The sequence below is a fragment of the Clupea harengus genome, chromosome 1 (genome assembly GCF_900700415.2).
Source record: "Clupea harengus chromosome 1, Ch_v2.0.2, whole genome shotgun sequence".
Taxonomy (NCBI): domain Eukaryota; kingdom Metazoa; phylum Chordata; class Actinopteri; order Clupeiformes; family Clupeidae; genus Clupea; species Clupea harengus.
The window spans coordinates 23,887,169-23,913,684 of NC_045152.1; the positions used below are offsets into that span (position 1 = coordinate 23,887,169).

A 26,516-nucleotide genomic window follows, 5' to 3' on the forward strand; every position below is an offset into this window, starting at 1 on the left:
GGCACCTGTATTGAGAGTGACGTACACTACGGTAAATAGGCTACATGTTTAAGCAATGCCAGGGAATTGAACTCTTGACCTCAACACTGTCTTGACCTCAATCCCAAGGTCAAGTGTTGAGTTTGGCTCCTGTTCTACAAGCCACGCTTGACTAGTAGCCCTGCAGGAAATGACCGCAAGCTCTGTATAAGTGTCTACAAATCATACACACCACACCTGAACATGAAGAGAGGTGGAGGAGTGTGTCCGAGTCAGTCTTCCATCGTTTTGGTCTCCCCCACTGTCCAAATTGTTGTAGGAGTTTTTTATATGGGAGTGGCTACAACACATAACGGAATGACTTACATCTTTGAAATAAAAAACATTTACATCAAGGTACCATTGTTAACACTTCTTATACCTAAGCCACTTTATACATTCAGTTTTTAAGTTTTTTAAACACTTGTCCATCTTATGGGCAGTTACCTTGCTGGTTTGTACAGTCTCTCCTCTCCTGAAGGGTGGCTTTCAAGTTTCCCAAGACGGTTTGGCCCCTCTTTGTGAAATATTGTCTTGACCTTCGGGAGGTCGGCCAACATGGCGTACTCTTCCTTGTTGAATCCAGTGGATCCCCCGGAAAGGTGACTAGACTCAGTGGAATCCATGGAACTTTGGGAGGAGGTGAGCCTGCGCAACTGAGGGGACTGGCTTCGGTTTTGGCCTGATGACTTCCTTGCCTCTGGAGAGAGGCTACGATGTTCCATGATATGCCTGCTGCTGCTGCTACTAATGCTTCTGTTCCCATTTCTGCCATTTCCTAAGACAGCAGATGATGGCCTCTGAGAACGTTCAAGTGGCCTGTTTTCTGAGATCTTTCTTGAAGGGGAGGGGCTACGGGAGATTGGCGGACTACTGAGCGAACGAGAAGAGCCTCTCCAGGAACTAGGAGGAGGATTTGAATCTGATCTACCATGACTATTCACTGATTTTTTCAATTGTGAAGTGGTGACACTAGTTCTAGAATCGTAACTCACTGTCTTCCTCAGTGCTGACTGACTAGATGGGTCAATGCCTCTTTTAGAAGGAGAAGAACTCCTACTGTTACAGCCAGATATACTTCTAGATCTGTCAGTCTCAGATTTCCGTTGAACGGATTGGCGAAGTGTGTCAGAGCCCTTTCTAGAGGGGGAGGGGCTACGACTGTCAAGGCCTTGGCAGTGTATTGGGCGACTTGTCTCAGTAAAGCGCAGTACTGATTGGCTAGAAGTGTCATAACCTTTCCTAGAAGGAGATGAACTACGACTGAGAGAGCTTTTAGTCTCATTTATGTGTTTTATGGATGGTCTTGTAGTCTCTAAGCCCTTCCTAGAAGGTGAGGGACTTTGAGAATCACGACTATATGAGGAGCTGTTTCTCTCAGTCTTCTGTGAAAAGGAATGGCCTTGGTGATCATTGCTTTTTCTAGTAGGTGATGCATTTTTTCTATCAGGACCATAAGCAGCTGAGGAACTTGTATCACTTTTAGGAAGCATGGATTGACCAGGGGTGTCATATCCCCTTCTTGAAGGTGATGAACTTCTTGTATCACGACCATGGCCACTAAAGGCTCCATTTCTTGAAGGTGACGAACTTCTTGTATCACGACCATGGCCACTTAAGACTCCATTTCTTGAAGGTGACGAACTTCTTGTATCACGACCATGGCCACTAAAGGCTCCATTTCTTGAAGGTGACGAACTTCTTGTATCACGACCATGGCCACTAAAGGCTCCATTTCTTGAAATTGACGAACTTCTTGTATCACGACCATGGCCACTTAAGACCCCATTTGTCTCACTTTTGCGCAACATCGATTGGCCAGGGGTTTCAAAGCCCCTCCTAGAAGGAGAGGAACTATGACTGTTAAGTCCACGTGAGGCTAAAGAAGTGGTCGACTCAGCCTTGCGCAATGACCCTCTCAGGTCTGCATAAGAGCTGGAGAGAGATTTTGAGCCCACAGAGCTTGCGATTGACCGAAAGTCTTTCTGAACACCTCCTGAATCTAAACCTCGTCCAAAGGAATTCTGAGAGGAGGGACTTCTAGATCTGTGATCAAGGCCTTGCGAGAAAGCACTTGAACCAGGGCTCCGGCTATTCAGCGACACTACGGACTCACTCCTTTTAGATGAGGAAGTCCCCCGAGCAGGAGAAGAAGAACGAGACAGGCTAGAGCCCCTCCTGGATTGCTGCTGAGATGAAGAGTGTTCTGATGGGGACTTGCCTCTGGAGAATGCACTCTTGCGAGTCTTGTTAGAGGCAAAAGCTTCAGCCTGCCTGAAAGGAGTGGGGCTTGGGGATCGGGGACCAACTTGTGCCTCAACTTCAATGCTGCGTTCCAGGGGAGTTGGTTCTGGTGGGGGGCTCTCCTCAAGGAAATCTGGGTTTTGGAACTCAGAGCTCCTCCTGTGGGAAGGCACTCCCAGGTCAGGATTTCGAAATGGTATTGTGTCTTTCCGATCTGGGCTTCGGTTATTTGGGATTGGATGTCCCCTCTCCAAATGTCTGTAAGGGAGTGAGGGGCTTTGGTCACGTGAAGAGCGGATACCTCCTGCCTTCCCTAGTGAGAAGTAACCACTCTCCCGCTCTCGATCTCCTCTGGAGCCAACTGGGGTAAAAGAAAGGTTAAACCTTTATATGTGTCTATTGCATAATTGTATATTCTAAGTATCTCATCACTAGCATTGATCCTTTTTAATTTTAAATTCTGATGCATCACAACACAAGAATACCGTTTCAGATGAAAATCATTGTAACCTTGTGCACAGTACCACAGTTATCATTGTATCGCATGCCAAAGATTTGTCAGACTGTAATACGATCTTAAAGGCAGGCTTAGCGGTGTGCTCTACCAGAGTGTCGACCAAAGCTGTCCTTGCTCCGGGATTCCTCCATCCATGCACGAGGGTTGGGTCTGTGGGGTGGTGGATCCAAACGGGTCATGCTTGAGCGGTCAGATCTGCGGTGAACAGGGGGATAGTCGTCGTCTGCACTTGCTGAGTAAAAGAAGTCCGGATAGTCACACTGGTCCTGACTGACAAATATGAAGAACAAGAAGTTGTGAAGTTGGACAATAGGACAACTGTGTGTGAGTGTGGGTCAAAATATTTTTGAGGTGTGTTTGACAACATAGCTTTACAAAGTGAATCATCACATCAAATTGTTAAACACTTGTTTAACAAATTGTTAAAAACTACTTAGAGAAACACAGCCCCAGGAGGATGGACAGCTCCACATATCTCACATCAAAACTGGCCGAAAGTCAGTACTATTTGGAATGGCTCACCTACCTGTCTGTACTATCTTCGTCGTCGTCTCCGTCACAGAGGTAGAGTTGACAGTCAGGACTCAGAATGTGCAGCGAGCTCTCCTCATAGCCTCTCTGATCCCCGCTGACGTCACAGTAGCTGCTTACCACTGACTGCACATCAGAATCCTCCTGGCAAGTCAACAACCAAACATCATGGCAGTCAAAAAAAACACCAGCCAAACAGGTCAATAAGTATTTGAAATTCATAGCTTGGCCAATTGTTCTTAAGCCATTTCAATGCAAGTATGAGAATGACAACTAACTAGATGAATATATTAGAGTCATATGTAAGTATTTTGGAAGAGCTAGATGAATTTCTGGCAACAGTCAACCATACACAAGTTGTACTTTGTAACAGTAGGTTACAGTACAGCAAAAATAAACTTAGGCTACATATATAACACAGAATACAATTCTTAATAAACAAGCACAACTACCCCAGCACTTATTTTTCCCAGTACAAACCTAAGTGGAGAGTTTTAGAAAATACTCCAGTGGTACTGTCCTCGGTCCTGGTCTTCCGCTATTTCTACACCTGTTACTAACACACTCATACATGCTGTCTGTGAGTCGATTAGGGTTACACTCAACCTATCTACTGTAATTCAAACCTAGAACGTGGTTCTCCTCATCACTATTTCATGGCAGTCCTCTTTTTTGTGCTTTAACATCTCCACCCATTCCTAACTATAAACATATTGGCTTTTATAAAGTTTTAGACATGTCATGTTTAAGTTAAGTCCTCACAATTTTGCAAAACAATGCATCTAAATGAAATCAAGGAAATAATCTTAGACAGCATATATTCTTTCCCATAGTTAGCTAGTGACACTGAATATAAGCACAAGTTTTGTTTTACTTGCATTATGTGGGTCAGATCAGGGAAACACATAATCAATGTTGTAGATGTGAAGTATAGTTTTCTTACTCAGGTGCTCTACTGATATACAATGTGTAGACTTAACCCTGTGCTTTCTGTTCTCTACTGATGTGTATTGTATTACCAGTGATTCCCAAAAGGGCAGTAAATGATCTCCATTCATGAATTTATAATGGGAGCACACACTCACCACAGCCTTGGTCTTAGACTCTCTCTCTGTTCTCTGTTTCTCTTGGTACTCCACCCTGCTTCGGTTCTAACTTCATTCATTAGGGTAGCATGTGAGATGGCATTTCTAAAAAAAAAAACCTTCACAGGAAACGTCTTTATGCAAGACTTTTTCTCCTCTTTCTCTACTACTTTTTCTCCTCTTTCTCCGACCACACCACTGCTTTCTGAACAATATCCATTCTGAAGTTGTATCATTATATTACCATAGCAGTGCTATCCGTTACTTCAACAACAGCTTTATATACCATTTCCTCTAATCCTCTCCTGATCTTCAATGTCTACAACCGTCTCGCCTATCACAGTGACAAGAGTGTGTCATTCGGAATCGCAACCCCCCCCCCCCTTACTCTCCATCTTACCTTGGCGCTTGAGTCCTTCTCCTCCGGCACTAGCTGTTGTCCTTGGCTCAGGTTCGTGCCAGGGCTCACCTGCTGAGTTGCAGGTGTGCCAGCGTGCAGGTGTTTCTGCCGCAGGCAGTCGTGACAGCGGGAGGAGTCGAAGATGTTGGGCTGGAACTTGGGGCAGATGAGGTTGTCGCTGGAGAGTGGCATGGTGTATCCGGAGGGGGCATACGCTCACACATTGCATCCCTCTCAGCACTACACGTGGGAGGAATAGGGACCATCGGTAGTGCCAGTCAGAGCATTTGTCAATAACTTCATAAAGGTTCAGTAGAATGCACTTCAGGTCCAGGTCTGTCATACCTCATCACAGGCGTGTCACGCACCATGAGCATTGTAAACATATCTTAAATATTACAGATAGGTCCTGAAGGAGGACAACACTGGAACTCAATAGTAAGGGATGACTGTGCATTTTTAAGGATGACACATGCTCATTTTTGGACTGGTATTATTATTATAAACACAAAATATCTTGTAAGCACCAATATTAGTAATTATTTCAGATAAAGGACCCCAGTTCTGTTATTCCAAATATCACAAAACAGATGTAAATCAATTATGATTATTTGCTCCATAGTAATAGAAGGCTGTCTAAAGGTCACGTGCCGGGTGTGATTAAAACACTGAGAAGTGTTGAGAAATTAGTCCCTCACAGATACAGTAACTTAGCTGTATCTCTGACGAAACAGTTAGACTAAGTGAACCAACCACAAGGACAGTGAAATACAATACTGTCTATGATACCAGAATACTCCTTCCAATTTGAGAAAAGTACTACTTAAATCGTCAAATTCATAATCCCCATTCAGAATAATTAGCAGTTTACCAAAACTGTTAAATAATTACCTCACAATTAATTACAACTACAAATGTAACCAATACATTAGGTGTAGATTTCCTTCATTAATTATTGGATAACATAGCTAATTTTCATATACTGAAAAAAAGACAGTACCTAGTATTTTGTTGTCCCGTCGTCAGTTTAATGAAGAATTTGGCATTTGAAGGCACAGAATGAAGTGTCCATCAGACCCCTTACACATGCCTCTTCTTTACGCTCATTTAAACCCCCAGGGCTTATTCACACTCACACACATCCCATTGGCTGCCTCAACAATAGGCGAAACTGAGGCACTATAGTCCTCCATTTTGGATCTACTTAGAGCATCACAGAAGCTGGCCATCTGGTGCGAGATGAGCCAACATGGCACCAGTGGCATGACAGTCCCTCTGCACAAAGATGTATTAAATATCATCTGCTTTAGAAAGCGAAATTAAGAGCTTGTGGGCTAGTCAGCAGATGGCATTCGAAGGCTCAACTTTAAATAAATCAACACAAGCTGCTGAAGACCTTATTTCAAAGGCTGCAGGTCATTAAACATTAAATTAAGCTTTTCTAAAAAAACTTCTAATGTTAACAGTTTTCTCACTTAGGACTGGAACAAAAATATTATATAGACCTTTTATTTTGTACACCATTAAGTTTCTATGTAGACAATTAAGTTTCAGTTACAAAATGTGAAATACAAATATGTTCTGTACAAAAACAAAAGACAGTGATCAGACAACTGATAGAGAAGGTAGGGTTTTTTGGGCAAATTGGCTTAAAAAAAACACTGTCAACTTCACAGCCATTCCAATGTCCCATTCCCTAGGTCAACATCCTCACATTTCAAAACAATGATGGCATACAAGTGTAGCGTTTTCCTTAAATTACTTTTAAACCTATTCAAATGATCTGTTCATACATTATGGAAGTTCATTGGCAGGCATGCGCTTGGCATATAGCCCACCCACACAGTTAATCTCTGTCTAGATTCCCCCTATTCCTGCCCCCTCCTGTTTGCCTGCGTCTCTGCGTCTTGGTGGTTCTGCCCAGACTCCGTTTATTGTTGCTGCCGGTTAAATTCGACCGACCTGTTCCTTTGTCTTCCTGCTTCCCTTTCCTCTTCTTCTTCTGTGATTGCTTGTTTAGCTTGTTCAGCGAGGATGAGAGGGACTTGATCCTGCACAGGAAAAGGGTACTTGGTGAAAGGAGGGAACAGCTAGGAATGTATGCATGTGGTATGTACCATGACAACCAACGGTGGGTTGTTTACAGGGATTGTTTAGCCACATTGGTCAACAGATTTTAAAGTAACCTAAATCAGGAGTGTCATTGACACTAAAGACAACATTCACATGCAAGTATGGTAACGGAAACCAACTGACTTCTTAGAGAGCAACGGATTGCCAGATTTCTTAGGAAGTGACTTCTTAGGAAGTGAAGTATCATTGTCCTCTGTGTGATCCTCCGCATCATTGTCCTCTTCATCCTATTAAACAACAATGAGAAACTTCAGCATCCCCTCACCTGACTCAACTTGACAGAGAATGTACTGTGTTTAAGTGTATTACCCAATAGCTTGTAACATGCATTCCACTTGTCATATAACAATTAATAATGAGCTACACTACAGGGGACACTGATGTTGGCTGGTCACCTGTGTCTAATGAGTTATTATAAAGGTCGTAAACCGCTACAAAACAATCACTGACACTATTGAAGGCTTCAGCCCCTTATGGCCCAAACTAGTTACATAGTAATAAGTAAAAGTTTTGTTCGTGATGACTAATTTGGTCATAAGGGTTGGAGAAAATTGCTTTAAATAACACATCATTAATTGTAATTTCACACTGAAAAGAATGTGGTCCCCCTCCCTCTTAAAGATCACCCTCCTGAAGAGCAGATCCAGACTTTTACCTGATTGGTATCCCCACCAAGAAGGTGAGCTCTTGTTAGGTCAAGGTCACTGATGGTTGTGACGGTAACAGTGTGGTTGGGATGATCGTATTGTTGAGATTCTGTTGTTCCAGTAATCACATCCTCTAATTCGTCAGCTTCATCTTAAACAAGGCAAACACGACAATATCAGTGGTGTGTCCAGGATTCAACATAGTAATAGGTTGGGGGGTACTACTCACTTTTATTATCACTTACCAAGCGCTTCTTTTCTCTCTATCAGCATCCTCAAATACTCCTTGTGTCGCTGTAGAGAACAAGATCCCAAACGTTAGCAAGTTTATCTATTCACTAAAACAAATGTATTCATACAGAACAACATCAAGATTGTTTTTTTTAGTCAACGTACCTCTTCCCTGACCCTCTTCTGCTCCTCCTTCATCTTTTGCTTTATCTCCTCTACAGCCGCTTTTCTCCTCTCAATTTTTCTCTTGTGAAATCCAGTCAGGTATTCCCTGCAAAAAAGTGCACCCTTCACTTGAATTCATCTGTGCAGGTATATAGTGAGGATTTCCAGAACCACCCGAGTTAAAAGTAACTAGCTACCCAACACTTAAAATCAACATTAGCTAACGTTACACGTCAACAACATGACCTATAACGTGTTCGAGTTACCTTACATTCATCAGTTTCACGAATGTCATTATCATGTTGACAAGCAAGCCATGACTAAATCTATTTAGGCACACACAACCTGTAAAAAAACATCATCACTTGTTAGCATGGCTAGCTAGAGTATTCTTATAACTTACTCTCGGTTTTTATCGTCGAACATTACGATACGTTTAGGTTCCCTCTTTTTAGATCCGGGTCTATGTTTAGACTCTTTATTGAACTTTCCATTTTTCATATTCTTCATAACAACTGTGCAAACGTTTACCACACGTGGATTTCTGTGCTCCGAACTCTTTTGGAGTAACTTCCGGATATAGTATTTTGGGGGTACATAAATTCGGTCCGGCATGAAAATGTGAAATAAAAAGGGGAGTTCCGGCACCTTTTACCCAATGATTCTACACAAAGAAAAACATGTCTTCAGTGTAGAAAAGTGTCTCTATGTACCTCTTAGATGGAGTCTTGCGATTTCTTCTTCTGTCCATGGATGTCCTACCTCTCCAACTGTTTCCAGTTTGTCTTTATCAATGGAAATACTTCTGATGCCTTGCCCTAACCTTCGGTTTGTTCCATGCAGTATCAGTAATACAAGAAGTGAGGCTTTGGTGTTCAATTGCAAGCACACAATGCATGGCACATAAATCTGCTTTTCCTCACGATTTGACCTGACCTACATCTACAAACAGGAACTGCTTCAGAAAAGTGCCGAATGCAATGCGTTTTCTCAATGTTTTGCTCTCAGAGGTGGTTCTTCTACCGCTCTGCTCTTGTACACCTCCATTCTTCCCACAGGAGCGTGCCTATGTTCCCACAGCCCTATGTTCCCACAGCCCAATGTTCCCACAGCCCTATGTTCCCACATTTCTAAGAGCTTTTTCAAAATTAGGTCTTATGTTCCCACAGCTCTGTGTTCCCACATTTCTAATATTAATTACAAAATTAGGCCCTATGTTCCTACAGTTCGCACATTTCTACCCCTGCCTGGTAGTTAAGGGTTCACCATTCCATAGCTGGCGATTTGAAGGAGCTAGCTAGCTTCCAAACTCTTACCCTAACCCTAACCTTAACCCTAACCCTAGAAAATAGGGCTGTGGGAACATCGGGACTAATTTTTAAAAATAAATCTGGGAACATAGGTCTGTGGGAACATAGGGCCTAATTTTCAAAATTGTCAGTGAAAAAAAAATCCTTAGAAATGTGGGAACATAGGGCTGACCCCCTTCCCACTCTCCAGTTTCAGAATCTGAATAAGGTGTCCTCACCGCCAGGGCTACTGCTGCTAGTTGAAATTATATAGTGGCTCTGCTGCAATTAAATACGTTTCACTTTGACATTAAATGTCTGTTTTCTTTTTGTTGTGTCAATGAATTAAGTATATATCTACAGATACTGTACTGAAACATTTCTAAAGACTTCTAAACACTTCTAAATGTTATAGGTATTGCATTTGTTATTGAAAATAAAAGACTGAAAAGCCTGTCCATGGTCATCTGCAGTTTTATTAAAAAACAAACTTCAAACATAAAAATCCAAACAAGAAACACATACAGAGAAAGAGAAAGGGGGAAAGTTTGTAACATATTTCCATCAAGGGACTGTTATGGCACCGCGCTAAGCAATCCATTACAGCCATTGGTCATTCCAGGAGAAAACTTAAAGCTGGTTGTTTGGGTGATATACAGAAAAGATACCCAACTAATGTCACATGGAAATTCTGCCGCAGTTTAAAACCTGACAATATTTTTTGCTGTTTAAAAAAATCATAATATTTCTGCAGGCAATAAACATATGAAGCAGAACATTTAAGCAACTTTTCTGGTACCCTAAATTCCAACATTTAAAACTTTTCTGACCCCATCATCAAGAAACCGAAAGTATAAACTGAGGGAGACAGAGTGCTCATTAAAACAAAGACAAAAAAAAGTGTAATTGCATTACAGATCTTTAAATAACCGAACTTGCAAAACACACAATGGCAACACTGACAAAAATAATCTATCCAACAAGTCCAGAATTAAAAACACATAAAAGAGCCCATTACCGGCATCCTTTTAAAATGAAACAATAAAAGAACTAGAACAAATGGAAAGTGATAATTAAGGTTCAAGGCCATGAAGCTGTGGAGTTAACTGGTTAACTCATCCAATCCTGCCTTCCAGCAGGGTGGCCAGAGCTCCGTCATGACTACTTCATGTTTGGGCACACTACCAGTTGGTCAGCATCCTTTTCCATTTTAAGTTCAAAGGTATTCTGACCATGTGTACATATAACATCCTATAGAAAATGTTTCAGAAAGATGTCTGGCCATTTCTCACATGGGTGACAACAGGCTACTATGCTCTAAGTTTGACTTTGGTCTCTACACAGCTATATACAATGTATATACAAAACAGGACTGAGCTCGGTGTGTGTATTTGTATAAATATTCGTGTGTGTATGTGAGTTTGATGCCAAAAATCTGATGCTTGGGTCCACTGATTTATGAAATTCAAGGTCACTGAACTCTCTATTTATAAATTAAAGTACAAACATTTACATACTGTATGATCAGAATTGCACTATGCTTCATCTGGTGTTTTACCAATCCATACTACTGTTTCACAATTACAACAGTTTACTGCTGGACACTCAATGGCCAACTGGTTCTTCAGTACTACAGTAACGGCGCACTGTTCAGGCCTTGTGTAGTAAATGAGGTAGGTACAAACTGATTCTACACAAGCAGTCCTGCGAGAGGCCTTGAGTTTGCGTTTGCGCTGTGAAACTCAGAGAAAGTCTAGCGGGCTTCGTTTCCCTTAAAGCCCTTTGAATGGTCAAGAGGAGAAGAAGGTGAGATAGATGGTGTCCTTCTAATCTTCTAACAAACCGTTACAGTGGGTATCGAGTCCCTACTGGTGGTCCTGTGTTTGTATTGGTCACGGTTGGTGGCAGCATTTAGCAATTTTTTTTAATGAAATGCAAGTTCTGGGCATGGCTAATTGATTGTTTTGTTTAGTTTTTCCAATCCAGAGAATGAGTGACCATAGAGGGTATTTGCCAAGTGAAAGATCCTGTCAGGAATAAGAAAAACTTGAAAAAGGTGGTAGACATGGAGACTAAAACAGAGAAAGAAAGAGAGAGAGAGAGCGAGAGAGACTACACAGTGTGCACAGTAAACCTGCAATTCAAGGAGGTTGTTTTCTTTACCTCCAGAACCCAGAGAAACCACTCCTCCCCTCCCCTCTCTATGGTCAGAGGCCATAAAGAGCCAACTGCACGTTATGACAACATCCCTCTCGTGCATGTTCAGTTTTCCAGTGTGAGGTCTGGCTCATAAATAACTAGCGACAAGCTATGGCAACATGGTTGAGGTGTTGCCTGAGGGTAAACAAGAGACAGTCTTCTCTTCTACAGAGAACAGATAGGTCTGCAACAGGGCAATAAAAGAATGGTAAAAGTAAGATGATCTATAAAAATACAGAGAGACCCTATAAAAGTTCTCACTGCTTGTGTCTGAATACGATAGGCTTGGTCTAAATTCTATAGGTGAATAAAAGTAGAATCTACAGCCTATTCGTGTGTGTGTGTGTGTGTGTGTGTGTGCGTGTGTATGGTAAAATGCACAGTGCTTTAAATGAACGACACATATATGAACATAATTGCGGGCTGGGGATGACAATGAATGGCTACTCAGTTTTTCCCTATTCAAATGCGCCACTGTGTAGCAGATGGCTGATCTGGTGTCTGTGGTTGGAGACTGACGGGTAACTCCCTTTAAGAACCTCATGGGGCCTGAGGTTGATCTGGGACCAGGCCTCAGGAGGCGGCCATGGTGGTGCCCCCGCCAAGGCGTAACAGGATCTGCTGGCAGTCCTGCACCGAGCGCCGGTCTCCGACGCGCTCCAATGTGCGCTTGGCCTCAGCCAGCAGGCGGGCACGGTGCCCAGGCGGTGTCAGCAGGGGAAGAGGGAGGTGACGACACGCCAGCAGGATGGCATGGGCTCGCTCACGCTCTCCCAGGACGCAGGTGCCCTCTGTGAGTAGGAGAGAAAGAAAGGGAGAGGAGGAGGGGGACAGGTCAGCGTGAGAAGTACCTGTGGTTGACCCCACAGAGTTAAGTTGTAGCTATGGCAGTCTTGTTTTTGTAGGTGTTCTGTTTCAATCCCTTTTTTGCATAAATATTCTCTGTGTATTCATGCAGTTCAGTCTATCGTGCGACTACGTGTGTGTCATCTAATCTGTTGTAAGGCCAATGTTTTGAGTGTGTGCTCTTATCCAAGCTCTGGCCAACACGGAGAGAGAGTGTGTGTGTTCACAAATCTGTGTGTTCATAAGAGTAGTATGGTGTTGTTTGAGCAGGTGTGTGTGTGTGTGTGTGTGTGTGTGTGTGTGTGTGTGTGTGTGTGTGTGTGTGTGTGTGTAGACAATCTTCTGTGTGTAGAGTGTGTGTATATTCTCACCAGCGGTGTGGCCAGGGTCTTGAGGGCGGCGCCGTAGGCTGTGCTCCAGCAGCTGGTGTGTGCGCGTTGGACTTGCTCCAGCCATCAGCCTCACTGTGGTCTCGTGCAGAAATACCTGGGAGTCACCACACATTGGTGTTAACACGGGCCTTCATACACATACACTGTGTGGACACATAACAGCACAGTATCTGTATCTCTCACACACACACACAGGCATTCATACACAGTGTGGACACACAACAGCACTGTATATGGGTCTGTTAACAGCAGTGGGTAAAACAGCTTAATATGGACAGACATGAAATGCCATCCAGGCATAAAGGACATATTTAATTTATCAATTCCCACACACACACACACACACACACACACACACACACACACACACACACACACACACACACACACACACACACACACACACACACACACACACACACACGTCACCTTATGCTGGGCCTGTCTGTAGCACTGCCCCAGCTTGCGCAGGGAGCTCAGGTCTCTCTGGAAGCCAGCCAACTGGGAGCCCAGGGCGGGGCCTGACTCCCCATTAGAACCTCCTCGCTGCCACAGGTTGGTCCGCAGGGTCAGTAAGAGGTCACACACCAGAAGCTCAACCCCCTGAGACGAGAGTAGAGACAATGTGTGTGAGAATTATGAACTATGAAGCAACATGGGAAGTGTTGTGTGTCCGCGCTGGTGACACAAGATGAGTGTTTTGAGTCTGCAGTGGGTGATGTTCATAATGTTGTGTGTGTGTGTGTGTGTTGAAGTCACAGGCATGGGTAGACTTAAGGGGGGCCTCTGTGTTGCACTGCAGACACATTGCACTTGGTCGCAGGATCATGCAATGCAACTACAATGCACCACAGCCACCCCCAACCACCCAGACGTACTACACAAACATACACTGGCACAAAGACACACACATACACACACACATGGGGAACCCCCGAAGCGGTGTGTGTCTGAAATGATGAGCATGTATATGTGTGTGTGAGGCTCACTATCAGGACGGGAATGTTGACATTAAGACTGCATTAGTGCATTAGTGCATGCGGGTGCTCACTGCAGTGTGACAGGGATGATGCTCTGACTCGTCTTACCTTGTTGAGCCAGGTGGCAGACTGGGCCAGCTGCACAGAGATGCTCGCGCGCAGGTAGGCGCTGGAGCGCTCGCAGTGGGCCAGGCAAGCGCCCACACCCTCCCCCTTCTGCTGGCTCAAGCTCACCTGCACCGCCTTACACAGCAGCTGCACAGCCTTGGGCAGAGGGTGGCTGCAAGAGATGAGTCAAACACGATTACGCCAGAAATGCAGAGAAACTGAATGTCTGTGCAAATATAAAGCAGGGGAGACACAGGAACAGCAGGCAGATATATGTGATGAGATCCAACATGTCTGAACACCAAGAGGAAGCACAGACACACACACACACACACACACACACACACACACACACACACACACACACACACACACACACACACACACACACACACACACACACACACACAAGTACGTACTCGAGTGTGTGCAGTGCTCTGGGGACACGTTCAGCCTCAGCTAGTAACGACCTCACAGCTGCATCGTCGCCCTGCAGCCAGTGAAGCGCAGCCTTCAGGACCAGCATCCACCAGCGGCACACAGGGTCTCCCACTGAACAGCACAGGGGCACAGACCGACACACTTATAAGAGTCTAAAACATGCCACAGACGCATGCCACAAAAGTGTGCAGGTGCCATCAGAAATCCACTTCGGTATATTTTACACTCACCAGTTCACCAATTTCACCTTCTTATTCTGTACAATAAATTATTTATTGGATCTTTTGATTTGGACTATTTGCCCTTACAAGATCTCTATAGGAATATCAATGGTAAAGCAAAACATTATGAGGGTAGTAGGACAGTTGTGTTGATGGAAAACGGAGCATGGGGCTGTACCTGGTGTCGTGTTTTGATTGGGCAGAGCCGGGAAGGAGGGTGAGGGGGTGGAGGACTCTTCAGTGCAGCTGTTCAGCAGCTGGAGGAACTCCAGAGCACCGAAGAACTCCCTGTGGGAGGACAGCGAAGATTTGGAAAACTCAAAACAGTGTTACATGTAAAACATGTCCTTGCATTTGCCAAATGATCAAAATGTAGATTGCTGAAATAAACGAATGTTATGCAATGTTATAAAGCAATGTTATACTACATCTACAAAGGTTAAAAAATAATGAGAAATAGAGAAATTAATAGGAAAACCAATTAAAGACTGAATGAATACAGAAAGAAACTAAGCAAAAAGTAGAGCAGAAAAACAACTGAATGAGGATATTTGAGAGAAAAGGCCAGAATAAGCATCGTACCCAGAGTCATCTTTGTATTTGTTGGCCCCAGAGTGACTTTGGGGCTGGATAAGGGAGTGGACGGCCCTTTCCAGAAGCTTCTCACAGAAGCAGCAGTGCAGCTGGGCAATAGGGTCCGCTGGGGGAGGGGGAAGAGAAGAGACAGGAGGAATGAAGGAACGAGGGATACACATCAGTAATGAGCAAAAACGCAATTTATTTCTGTATGTTAATTTGGTTCTCAAACAAGTTGTAAGACAAACATCATTATGAAGCTTTTGCACACCTGGGAGGACAGCATGTTCCTACCTTGGTCTCTCTGGGACGTGTACACTCCCTCATGACTCTCTGACTTCACTGACCAATCACAGCTCAGGAAGAACTGCCTGCCCAATGGGGTGAAGAGCCAGCGCAGGCCATCAGGAATGGGCTTGCCGTCTGATTGGCTGGCCACACTCTCAGCACGATTCAGCAAATGGCCCTGCACCAGAGGCAGAGGAGGGAAGGTTATCTTTAACTTCCTTAGAGCAGTTAGAGAAGAAAAACCTTAACTAATACAGGGAGTTATAACAGAAATAACTCAGAACACAAAACCAGGTCTGATGTAAACCATCACCAGAGCACATGTATGTGTTTTTGAGGTCTACTGAATATGACCGATTAAATCACGACAAAGTTCAAACTTCATAAAACCACCAAGTCATTTACTGTAACATTTTGAAGCCCCAACATCCAAGTAGCAGTGAAACTAACACAGAGGAGGATACGCTTTGTGAATGGCTTTGGCTTTACACTGCACCCTGGTGGTCTAGCACTACACCAAACACCTTTAACAATGATTCAAAAAACACAATGCTCGGCAAGTACGTATTTGAGAGGACAAAATGCACCAAGATAAAATGAATATTGTACTGAAAATGCACTCAATGAACTGAACTGAAAAAAGATCAACTTATCACTAAGTCAAAAGGCTTAGATAAAGCACTTTATATTAAGTATCTGCAGTATATGTAGGGCAAAAGACGACAGAGGAGAAACGATTAAGCACTGGAGGAAAATGGAGGACTGGAGGCAGTTAAAGACTGGAGTAGGGCACTCACAGGCAGGCACGAGAGATGGTGGCCCAGTGCTGTCCGCAGGGCAGTTGCAGCGGTGACGTAGATCTGTGCCAGCTGGGTGGGGGGCATCTTCCCCTGGGCACTCTCGCTCAGGTTCACCGCACTCAAGGAAAGAGACAGAGCCCAGAGGCTGCTGCGGTCGGCCAATTTACCTGGAAAAACAGAGGGAGGGTTTCACTGCACCACTTCCTGCTGGGATACTACGGACACGGTCAGGTAAACGGTTTGGGTTCCATGTTCACCTGTGAGCTGGAGCTGGCTGAGGCGGTGGTAGACCAGAGCTGCATCCCGGGCACTAGTCTGAGACTCCTCCCCTTCATGTCGTCCACCAACCTGGCGCACAAGCCATCCCAAGGGGGTGGGCCTATGGAGACAGTAGCGAATCACGTTCCAGGAAAGAGAGCAGGCTAGGTCCAGTCCGCTGGTGGGTAGAGCTCTGGATAAGATGGACAGGCAGGTCTCCAGGCTGGTGACTGCAGCATAGTTTTCACCCTGAGGCAAGGACACACACACACACACATACACACAGACAGGAGGATAAGTCAGTCCGATAAGAGTTACATCACAAAACAACCTGTTATGTTGTAATGTTAACATATTATCTGTTGTAATGTTAGCATGACTAAATATATTCAATGTAATTCAAACCAATAAAGCATTACAGAAAGCCCAGGAGTACTCTGGCAAAAACATAGAGCATGTGTGTGGAACACTTCAAAGATGACTTAACCCACATAAAAACCCCAGTACTCAAACTCACCCTGTACAGATGCAGGTCGGCCTGCTTGCGGTGCCTCCAGAAGGACACAGATCTGGGTGAGTGGAGAGGGGTCACAGGCTCCCATAGGTAGAGCACCCGCACACACCCCCACACCGCACCGATCCCACTCAGTACCCACACCATCACCCACGGCAACAGACACCATAACCAGGAAGCTGGAGGACAGGATGATATAGACAATCAGTCTGGTGTGGACATTTTAAGCTAGCACTCTTCTTTGCTTTTCCAACACCTCACTAGAATATGTCAATTACTCTTATAACTCCACCTATCCATACACACTGGGTCTGAACTTGACTAGAAAGTTTGGGCGCTTAGATGGTATTTAACTTCAACAACACCTAATACATTCACACCATGTTATCAGAACAAATGTGATACATCCCTGAACTCACCAAAGTTCTGTGTTTGAGAGGGGAAAGAGAAGAGAGTTCTGGTAGGTCCATGGCCGCCAGCATCAGCACCCCAGCTGGGTCCAACGTGAGCTTCAGACCCCAGCAAGGAGGGCAGGGGGTTGAGGGAGAGGCAGAGGAAGGTGAGGGCGCAGAGGAGCAGACGGGAGCGGTCCATCACTCCGACAGTGGAGGGAGAATCCGGCTCGATCTTCATCTGAGAGTGAAGTGGCAGGATGGAGCAGAGGATGGCAGAGACACAGAGCACAGAACAGACATCAAGCCAGAGGACGGGGTGAAACGCCTCACTTGGTGAGTAAAACCCTACAACTCAACATGATACAAGGACAGAGGTCAGGGTCTTTAAGTGCTCTAATGTAGGTTGATGATCAGGTCAATATGACCTTGGGTGAGGCTCTGTCTACCAAAACATCCTAAAATCATGACTTAACTGCTCACGCTTTGGCAAGTACTCGTGAAAGCCATATTACAGTACTGCATATCTGCCATTGTGGGCCCATGAACATAGAGTGAAACAGGCGCTGGGTCGGCGTACCTGCTCGTGCTCCAGCAGAGGGCTGGCGGGCTCCGAGTCGATGCAGTAGGGGGAGAACTGGTCTGGGGAGCCAGAGCCCGAGTCAGAGGCTGGAGGAGACATCATCTGCAACTCCGGCTTCAGCTCCATGTCTTCAACCAGACACACAGATTCTGGGAAAGAGTTGATCAGAGGTCAGGGCTTGGACCAAGAGGTGGAAAAAAAGAATACGTCTAAAGTTATCAGTCATCCAGGAGAAGATTACGTACTGTTCTTCTGGTTGGCCATCTTGAGGGTCAGGTTTTCCTGCCGTAGCTTGTGGTTGACCTGCTGCAGGTACTTGATGTAGTCAATGGCCTTGCGCAACACACCTGACTTGTGCATCTAGACCAGATGAAAACGGGACAATGCAAATTAAACAATATCCACACATTCTGAAATGCCCCCCAAACATGTAAAAACTCAATATCCCAGCATGCCTCTGGTGCCTTACCTTGGCATCATGCCCCATGACCAGGTCTCGGAGCTCAATGATCTTGTCGTTGATGGAGGAGCGATACCTCTTCTCAATGATGTTGTGGGTGGTCCTGCGCTCCCCTTCCTTTACCACACCCCCGGGGCCCACAATCATTGGTGAACCCTGGTCTATGCATGCCCTGCTTTGAACTCCACTATGGATGGTGCCTGATGACAGCTGCTTGATTGGCAACTTGTCACCACTACTCATCATGACCGGCACAGTATGCAGGATGTTGCCGCCCATCAGAGTCTGAGAAGAGAAAAAGACAGCAATAAATATGAAGACAACAGAAGAGCGTCATCAAGGAATTAGTAATGGGATGGGCTGGGGTGAAACACAATGAAATGGATGAGACGGTACATTTTGGGGGGGAAAAGAACATATACCGGAACCTGAAGCGAAGTTGTTTGAATAGGGGTTGTAAGGTGGGTGATGCCATTAGGGTTCTGCATGGTGGATAGAACCTGGGTTCCGTCTGGTTTTAGAGTCGTCAGAACCAGAGAGTCGGTCTTGAGGATCTGGGGTTGGTGGACCAGAACCTATGAGAAAGTTGGAGAGAATTTAATTTAGAATAGAATTTAAACCAATTTGAAAGGGACAAGAACAGCAGAATGGAAACTGACTAGCAACGTCTAATCTCAGGATATCCACATTCAGCACTAGGGCTGGGCACAAAAAAAAAATGTATATAAAAAGAAAATCTACCAGTTTTTTAATGTTGAATTATGAGGAACAGGTTTCATAACAATTTTGAGTATGTCCTTTAAACAGATCACTATATTTCAAAGACACTTATTGTCCCAAAGGCATTTATTAAAGTGGTTATTTGAAAGTTGCCAATGTAATTGTTGGATTCATCATCACCAAGATAACTCTGTGAAGTTACTGTGACATTTAGTTTAGGTCATATCGCCCAGCCCTATTGAGCATGCAGCCACATGACACTTACTTGTTGCACTTGTTGTTGCATTGTGTGCACAGCAGTGGGCGCTGTGGAGAGGGTCTGGATGGTCTGCCCTGACGGCGTCAGCAGACGCTGGTGCTGGATTGTCATTGGCTGCATCTGTGGTGATGTCATAATGCTCTGCATCTGTGGTTGGATGACTGAGGAGAAAAAAAACCAAAAACATGCAATAGTGCCCTGCCATTCGAAGAGGAAAGAGCTTCAAGATAATGGTTCAGGTTTACACAGTGGCCCAGTAATATATATATATATTGAAAAATATATTATATTATATATATATAATGCTGAAAGAGTAAGTTAATTAACAAAGTCAATATCGCAAGAGGTGTTAAGACTCACCCTGGAAGCCAGCAGTGGGGCTCTGGTGGCAGATGACAGGGTTTTGAATGAAGCGGGATTGATGCGGCCCTGACGTAATCATCACCGTCTGCGCCTGTGTTTGCACAGGCATCGTCTGATTGTGCATAGCTAGCGTCTGGGTGTGCACAGGGAAGCTCTGCGTCTGCACAGTGAGGGCCTGTGTGTGCACGGGGATGGTCTGCGTTTGCACCTGCATCGGCTGCACGGCCTGCTGCGGCTGGATGGGCTGCACGTGCTGCTGGGGCCGGGGCTGCAGCAGGGGTGGCGTGCGCAGCTGTGGCTGGGTCTGCGCCACGGTCACCGTCTGCACTGGCGTCTGGGGCGGTGTGAGCGGGAGAGAGTGAGGCGGCAGCACGGGAGTTGCGGCCAAGGTCACGCTGCCTCCTGCACTGGTCTGGAACACGGTCTGAGGGGTCTGGGGGGCCTGGGGGGTCTGGGGGGCCTGAGGGGCAGCGGGGGCCTGGCGCGGGGTCGACGCCACCCCATTCTGCACAGAACCAGCAGCCATCTGGTCCTCAAAGAGGTCGGGGAAATCCCCCACCTGACCGCTAACAAACTGGAGCATTTCTGCAAAGACAGAAACAGACACCAAGGCCAATATGTGACTGTGTCCTTGAACCTTTGTGATCTATTGATCTACAATGATTACACATAACTGTCAATGTGTTCATATCAGCATTTGAATTTCCACTGCAGTTCTATTGCCTTTTCCCCCTTAACTATGGAACCGGTTTGGCTAGAAGATTGTGCGCTTAACCTGAATAAAGGTGTGATTGTGTGATTCTTCTTTTCAGTGTGACTAATTAACCATGGGACAGCTAGTGTTCACATTCAGGCTGAGAATAAAAACTCTGTTACTTCAATCAAGAGGAGAATTTGACAACCGCATGTACATACTAGATGGATAGAGATCAGAGCGGCCAGTGTTCAGTTGAATTCCTGCTAGTTATCATTCCCCTTCACTGGAGCACCTATTTGCCTGGTGGAGCATTGTTTAACTTTCATAAAAGTGTGACTCATCTTTTCAAAGGGACAAATGTATCACAAACAGCCAGTAGTCCTCCTGTTGTTTCAATAAAGGGTCATTCGAAAGCCCTGATCAGGCCCGGGGTGGGTAATCTTGGGTGGGTAATATTTTTTTGACATTTGTCACGTTAGTCTATCTTCACTTAAAGTAGGCTACAAACGTTCCGCATTCTGACACCGCAGCCTCTGCATGGGTTGTACCATGCGAGGAAGTTCTCCCCTCCCAAATAGAGTTGGTTGGGTCCATAGCCCGTCTTTTCCAAAAAGTTTTCTCAGATAGGCAACCGATAGCTGGGCCGGCCCTATACCGCAACGATTCGCGTCAGGGAGGATGGATGGGAGGAGGAGGCCAGGAGGGGCTGAAAAAGCCAGGTTGAAAAAAAGAAAGGCATTGGAGGAGGATGCTGCCAAATGTGCCAAGCTTACCGATTTATTTTCAAGAGGACAAACACAAGTGGCAACTGGTAAAGAGAGACATAGGCCTAATGATTAGCAACGTAACTATTCGGCTAACGTTGTAGCGTTGGTTAATATCGTTGTAGCGTTGTCAACCTATTCGCAAGCAAAATATGAAATTGATTAAAATATTAGCCTTTTTATATATCACCCAATATATGGCGTTCCATAGACTTTGCAAATATTAGGCAAATATTGATAACAAAACTCAAACTTGATCTGTGTATGCAGTAAAATTACTTCTGATGATGAGCCCGAAATTTGCAATGAGGAGGCCATGACTACAGGGACAGGTAGAGAGGATAACAGAGTAAACAATATGAATTAAAGTTATTTAATGTAAGAAAGAGCAGTATATAACAGTACTTGATGAACCAATATGCATTGTTTGCTCAGAAGTGGGTGTAGTAAAGGAGTAAATCACCACAATATAATACCCATGCAGAAAAATGATAATGACCATGACGGCCCCCATGAGGTCTCATTCCAACAAATCTGGACTTTGTTCATCACACAGGTTGCATGTGAGAGAAGCTTCTCAACCTTAACATTTGTGAAGAATAGGCTACGAAGCTCATTGAGTCAGGACAACTTGGAGGCTTTCATGTTAATGTGCACAGAGAAGGAAATCCTCATGTCTATAAGCAACAACATAGTTATAGATAAAGTGGCTGAAACCAGTGCACTGCTTAGGCGGTTACTAATGTTGTTGGTGCTATTCGCAATGTAACTGTATACTGTACTGTGAGTTGAACTGTAAACATTAGTTCAATATGCCTCTTTGTTGAAGAGTGGGATACATTTCAAATGCTTTATTTATTTATGTATTTATTTCTGCTTTTGTTAATTTATCAACCTATCCTTGTGGAATAGTGGAATATGTTTTGTTAACTTCTCAGCTTAGGTGGATTATTATTTAACCTTTACATTATTTGTTGAACCATGCTATTAATAAAAAAAAAACTACAGGATAGTAAGAGCTGAATTGTTGCTTCATTTATCCAATTTCCACTACCATGGAAAAAGTGGGCCGGTCTTGGGCCTGAAATTCCCGGGCTGAAAAGTGGCCCCACTCCGGCCCTGGCCCTGATGGAGAATGTACATAGCAGCTCTGGCATGTCCAAGGATTAAACCAACACCTTATCTTCAAATAAAAGCATACATAACTAAGCTGCCTCTGTTCCTCTTGAGCCTCTCCTCTGATGTGTAGGGGGTCAGTGTGACCAAAAATGCAGACACACCCTGAGTGCCATCTTCACCCCACAGCCCACAGAACCACCACTGCCAACCATGCAGCTCAGCGCTGCAACCAACCCATTTCCTGAGGCCGATCACTAGAAACGATTAACACGTTCACACTTCCTTCCTTTCTTTTTTTTTTCTTCTTTACAGCACGTCCTTGAAGAGGAGCAGCAAGGCCAACAAGCAGGTCACAGAAAGTACAGTCCCAAGCTAGAGAATCCTGAGGTGTGATATTATAACAAAGGTCAAGGAGGTTTACAACTCTGACCCTGGGGATAGCTGAGTGGTGAAGGTCATAGTTGGAAGAGGAAGATAACAGACTACATTAAGTAAATATTATTTAATGAATACAGCTTCCACCAAATGGTTGGGAAGAGATTATATATATAGAGAGAGAGACACAGAGAGAGAGAGAGAGAGAGAGAGAGAGAGAGAGAGAGAGAGAGAGAGAGAGAGAGGCTGAGGGCAAGGCGGAGCAGAGAGAGAATGAGAGAAAGCAAGAAAGACTGTGAACGAGTGTAAGAAAAGTAGAGAGCAAATAAGACAAAAAGAAAGTAGTTTTGCGCATCTTCAAACTGTAATGATGGAACCCTATATGTGGTTGTCATTGAAATGGTATGAAAGGTGATTACTACATATTCCTTTCAGGTTTTTTTTTTTCAATTTGGGTGAGGGAGGGAAGGAGCAGTCCATATGCACACAGATGAACGACATGGACTCATTTAAACTATTGAATTTGTCAAGTGCAATTTGAGAACAGTAATCAAAAAGAAATAGCCTCCACTCCACCTTTCAGTGAAGTCTAACACAGCGTGGTAGAGGATCCACATGTAACACAAGTGAAAGAGGAAGTTTAGAAGAACACAACCACCTCACTGGATGTTGTAAAGCCCTGAATATGTGTGTAATGTGCATACCATTCTAGACGTGTGAATAAACAATGCTGAATCTAAAATGGGTGTGACTCGGAGGAACATGATGCAATGGAAAATTAGGTCACGCTCCTGTTCACTTCATGTCAGATATTTCAAACTGTTACATATTACAAATATCTTCCTTGTTCCCAGTATTTGACAACTAATAATCCACTGCTAACATTCTCACCAGATGGTAAGGGGATAAAATTAAATGTTTATGTTCAGTTAGTCACTTCATCAGGCTTTGGTTTTTTTATGGATTACACACCCATTTTAAATCTTTTGAAAAAATAAGCATGCCTTAAGTGCAAAACTACCCAAAGTTTGAAAACGATGTCACATATCATAATGTTTCCTGAGAAAACTCTTGAATTGGCGTTATGAGGAGTTGTGCTGCTAACACTACTGTCGACACTACACCCAGTCCAAAAATATCAGCCGTTCCAAAGATACGCCATCACAGAAAGCAGAAGATATTTCCTCCCTTCAAGCCCTTTGACAAAGCTGTGAAAACAAATGTCCCCGCTGACCACGACAATACACAGAAGCATCCGGAGGTGTGGACCATCTGGGTGGGAGGGTATCACGGATCTATGTCAACACAATACCCCCCCCCCCCCCCCCCACACACACACACACACACACACACACACACACACACACACACACACACACACACTTTCGCTCACTGAAAGAGTGCAGCCTTGAACTTGCACCCTCAACCCTGAGCAAAACGTGGACGAGGGGTCTGTAGATAATGGTTGAGGCTGGGACCTTTATGATCATTCCCCCTATGCCTTACTGTACTTTGGTGTAGTGGCAATGTGGGCCCATCTATTCATTCACCAAAGCATTTTAGTCATTGGATCTCCTTCAGCCACAGACTTTGGCACAAGGCTAAAGTAGTAGACTCATAAAGTATGAGTGAGGCCACTGTTACAACTTCTATGCAGCCCCTGGATAAAAGTGTCGTAAGGGGCCCCCGTCATGCATGAGCACAAGGGCATGAGCCCACCTCAGGGGAGTCTCCTAGGCTGCATAGTTCAAGGAGAGGAGGTTATATAACCAGGACAAAACAGGTTATGATTCGAATCCAATCAGTCAATAAAATATTACCATTACACACCTTCAGCCATCATGAACTGTGAATCTATATACCAGCCATGGCCCTACATTTCACTGCATTTGTCATATTTCTTTTTTTCCACCCACTGCGTATAGTCTGATTTAATGAAGATGGTGCACATAGTATAAAATCGGATTAAACATTTGTTCAAGTCAGTTATCTTTCCATCCAGGGTTTGGAGCTGGAATTTGTCGTGAATGGGCCCAACCTAAGCTTCAGACACAAAGGAATTGCGTAACATCGGTCGGTGGGCGCGCTGGTTTTATCAGGACTCTGCTTGTCTACATTGTATGACAGAGAATCATCAATCCCTGGACATACCATTCAGTAAAATTCCGTTCAAATTGGAATCCGGTGACCTTGCCGGACAATTCTGAACATAAACCCCCATCTTTTCACACTGAGCCAAGAGCATAAGTTGTTTTGACAAGAGGAGGACAGCGATGAAATCTGCCTCTGTTGACTCGGCACTCACTATCGACCTAGGCTAACACCAAGTTTTCAAAGTATTCTAAAGCTTAAAGCAAAGTAATTCATTTCTCCCAAGAACATGATCTGCACTGCAAGTAAAACAAAAAAGTTCATTGTATCCTAACAAATTGTATGAACATTTTCCCAAAATCTTGCAATTTCGGAGAAACTTCCATAAGCATAATTTTTTTTCTTTTTTGGAATTGTACAACATTTAGGTACAGGACCACATTTCCAAGATGACTAACAACACTGGAGCCAAAAAAAAAATCTATAAAACAAATGATTATAAACTGCTTTTAAGTCACGACATCATTTCCGATCGATGTGTGCATCACACCTGCGCTTCTTCCCTAGAAATCATAGGTTGTTGTGAATCATGTAATCGATTCCGTCTCAAACAATGACTAGGAAACAATTGGGCAAACAATGTCAGTTGCAATGAATAATAAACGTTTAATGTAAAAAAAAAAACGAAAAGTAATTTTGATTGTGTAAATTAGTCTAGTTACATATTTTGCGAAGATCGCCAGGAGGGAATAATCAAGTTTAGGGTATATTTTAGAGGCAAGATATAGCCTACTTTGGTGTAAACAGAGCGGCAGTATTTTGGCATCTGGTCAAACAAATGAGGACAAGGACGGTACACATGTTATGGTTGTGAACGTTGTCTATATTTATGTTTAACACTAGTTTGACACATGCCACATAGCTTGTGACAGCTAGGCCCTCTTCAGACTGACCCCGAAAAAGGATGCAGAGATGAAATAACGTTGGCTACGTCAAAGAAAGTTAAAGCAAAATGTAATATCCAGCTATCAATGTATTGCTACAATAAAAATGTGGCCTAAAACTAAAATCTCACCATCGATGTCCCCAAGTGTGAATTCATCACCAAGTTCTGCTAATGTTGGATCCATGTTTTCCATTGAAGAAATATACTCTCCTCCGTCCATTCTTAATTTCCACGCCTTCCCGGTTTTCACCGGGTGTTGGTCCCGAAAGTCGTATATTTAAAATCTGCCTCCAGCAAGGGTAATGATGTATTGTTTACCCTACCCGGGTTGTCGCCTTTCTATCAGTATGAAAACATTGATCTTGTAGCTCAACGAGGCTGATTCCTACGTTAGTAGTTCCATTTACAAATTGTGGGTGGCCATCTTGTTTTCCACGGTGACGTCATTTACAAACACAAGTCTGTCAAGGAAATCACAATCTGATTGGAGGAAAGCTGGCTGTTGTTGTCATAAGACCAGGTACCACTAACCAATCGAATTGTCCTCTTGGCCGTGGTCTGATAGTACGTCATTGATCAGAAGCTTCTCTATAATTTGAATAGAGTCCGCCCATTACTTTCATAGACATGTTGTCCCATCTTAACAACATTTCCATCAAATACTTTTATATTATTTCATTTTACATGAGCAACACGTGTCAAGTGTCCTTGTGAGCTCGCGAAATATATCACTTCAGTCTCGTCACTACTTCTTCAAAGAGGTTACATAATGTCCCATGCTGGTTCGCTCGAGTAAAGACAAGAATGTCACTTCTCCAGCCCTTGCAGACCGACTCAGCTTGTACTTTCCCCCATATGCCCCTT

The 26,516-nt window shown here is 44.2% G+C and overlaps 3 protein-coding genes across 4 annotated transcripts; all 3 read right to left on the bottom strand.

Annotated features, from left to right (window-relative positions):
- Positions 1 to 461: 461 nt before the first annotated feature.
- On the bottom strand, positions 462 to 5,130 carry LOC116220819 (serine/arginine repetitive matrix protein 5). The gene is made up of 3 exons (XM_042708926.1): positions 3,306 to 5,130; positions 2,868 to 3,049; positions 462 to 2,623 (listed from the first exon to the last, which is right to left on the bottom strand). The coding sequence occupies exons 1-3, from the start codon at positions 3,530 to 3,532 to the stop codon at positions 462 to 464; spliced, it is 2,571 nt and encodes an 856-aa protein (XP_042564860.1). The 5' UTR covers positions 3,533 to 5,130.
- Positions 5,131 to 6,288: 1,158 nt separating this feature from the next.
- nol12 (nucleolar protein 12) lies at positions 6,289 to 8,566 on the bottom strand. The gene is made up of 6 exons (XM_012825852.3): positions 8,375 to 8,566; positions 7,972 to 8,077; positions 7,821 to 7,869; positions 7,584 to 7,726; positions 7,052 to 7,155; positions 6,289 to 6,846 (listed from the first exon to the last, which is right to left on the bottom strand). Exons 1-6 carry the CDS (start codon positions 8,479 to 8,481, stop codon positions 6,642 to 6,644), a joined length of 714 nt encoding a protein of 237 aa, XP_012681306.1. The 5' UTR covers positions 8,482 to 8,566; the 3' UTR covers positions 6,289 to 6,641.
- Positions 8,567 to 9,718: 1,152 nt separating this feature from the next.
- Positions 9,719 to 26,127, bottom strand: srebf2 (sterol regulatory element binding transcription factor 2). Of its 2 annotated transcripts, none has more exons than XM_031572403.2 (19): positions 25,782 to 26,127; positions 19,658 to 20,245; positions 19,304 to 19,458; positions 18,741 to 18,893; positions 18,328 to 18,603; positions 18,104 to 18,218; positions 17,856 to 18,007; positions 17,303 to 17,516; positions 16,887 to 17,062; positions 16,369 to 16,618; positions 16,109 to 16,278; positions 15,318 to 15,489; positions 15,030 to 15,147; positions 14,626 to 14,735; positions 14,205 to 14,337; positions 13,786 to 13,957; positions 13,127 to 13,300; positions 12,677 to 12,791; positions 9,719 to 12,250 (listed from the first exon to the last, which is right to left on the bottom strand). In XM_031572403.2, the coding sequence occupies exons 1-19, from the start codon at positions 25,870 to 25,872 to the stop codon at positions 12,033 to 12,035; spliced, it is 3,552 nt and encodes a 1,183-aa protein (XP_031428263.1). In that variant the 5' UTR covers positions 25,873 to 26,127; the 3' UTR covers positions 9,719 to 12,032. The 2 variants fall into 2 exon arrangements, with proteins under 2 accessions (XP_031428263.1, XP_031428271.1); XM_031572411.2 differs by having other exon boundaries at positions 18,747 to 18,893; positions 25,782 to 26,125.
- Positions 26,128 to 26,516: the final 389 nt, after the last annotated feature.

Excerpts from the sequence above, each read along its gene's own strand:
- nol12 (XM_012825852.3), bottom strand. The coding sequence starts at position 8,481 with ATGAAGAATATGAAAAATGGAAAGTTCAATAAAGAGTCTAAACATAGA. Across the intron at positions 8,078-8,374 it reads TTCGACGATAAAAACCGAGA|GGAATACCTGACTGGATTTC; the intron begins GTAAGTTATAAG and ends ACTTTTTTGCAG. Across the intron at positions 7,156-7,583 it reads TTGGTGGGGATACCAATCAG|GATGAAGAGGACAATGATGC; the intron begins GTAAAAGTCTGG and ends GTTGTTTAATAG.
- LOC116220819 (XM_042708926.1), bottom strand. The coding sequence starts at position 3,532 with ATGAATTTCAAATACTTATTGACCTGTTTGGCTGGTGTTTTTTTTGAC. Across the intron at positions 3,050-3,305 it reads GACGAAGATAGTACAGACAG|TCAGGACCAGTGTGACTATC; the intron begins GTAGGTGAGCCA and ends CATATTTGTCAG. Across the intron at positions 2,624-2,867 it reads CAGCTTTGGTCGACACTCTG|TTGGCTCCAGAGGAGATCGA; the intron begins GTAGAGCACACC and ends CTTTTACCCCAG.
- srebf2 (XM_031572403.2), bottom strand. The coding sequence starts at position 25,872 with ATGGACGGAGGAGAGTATATTTCTTCAATGGAAAACATGGATCCAACA. Across the intron at positions 13,958-14,204 it reads AGAGCACTGCACACACTCGA|CCACCCTCTGCCCAAGGCTG; the intron begins GTACGTACTTGT and ends CATCTCTTGCAG. Across the intron at positions 13,301-13,785 it reads CTGCCACCTGGCTCAACAAG|GGGGTTGAGCTTCTGGTGTG; the intron begins GTAAGACGAGTC and ends CTCTCGTCTCAG.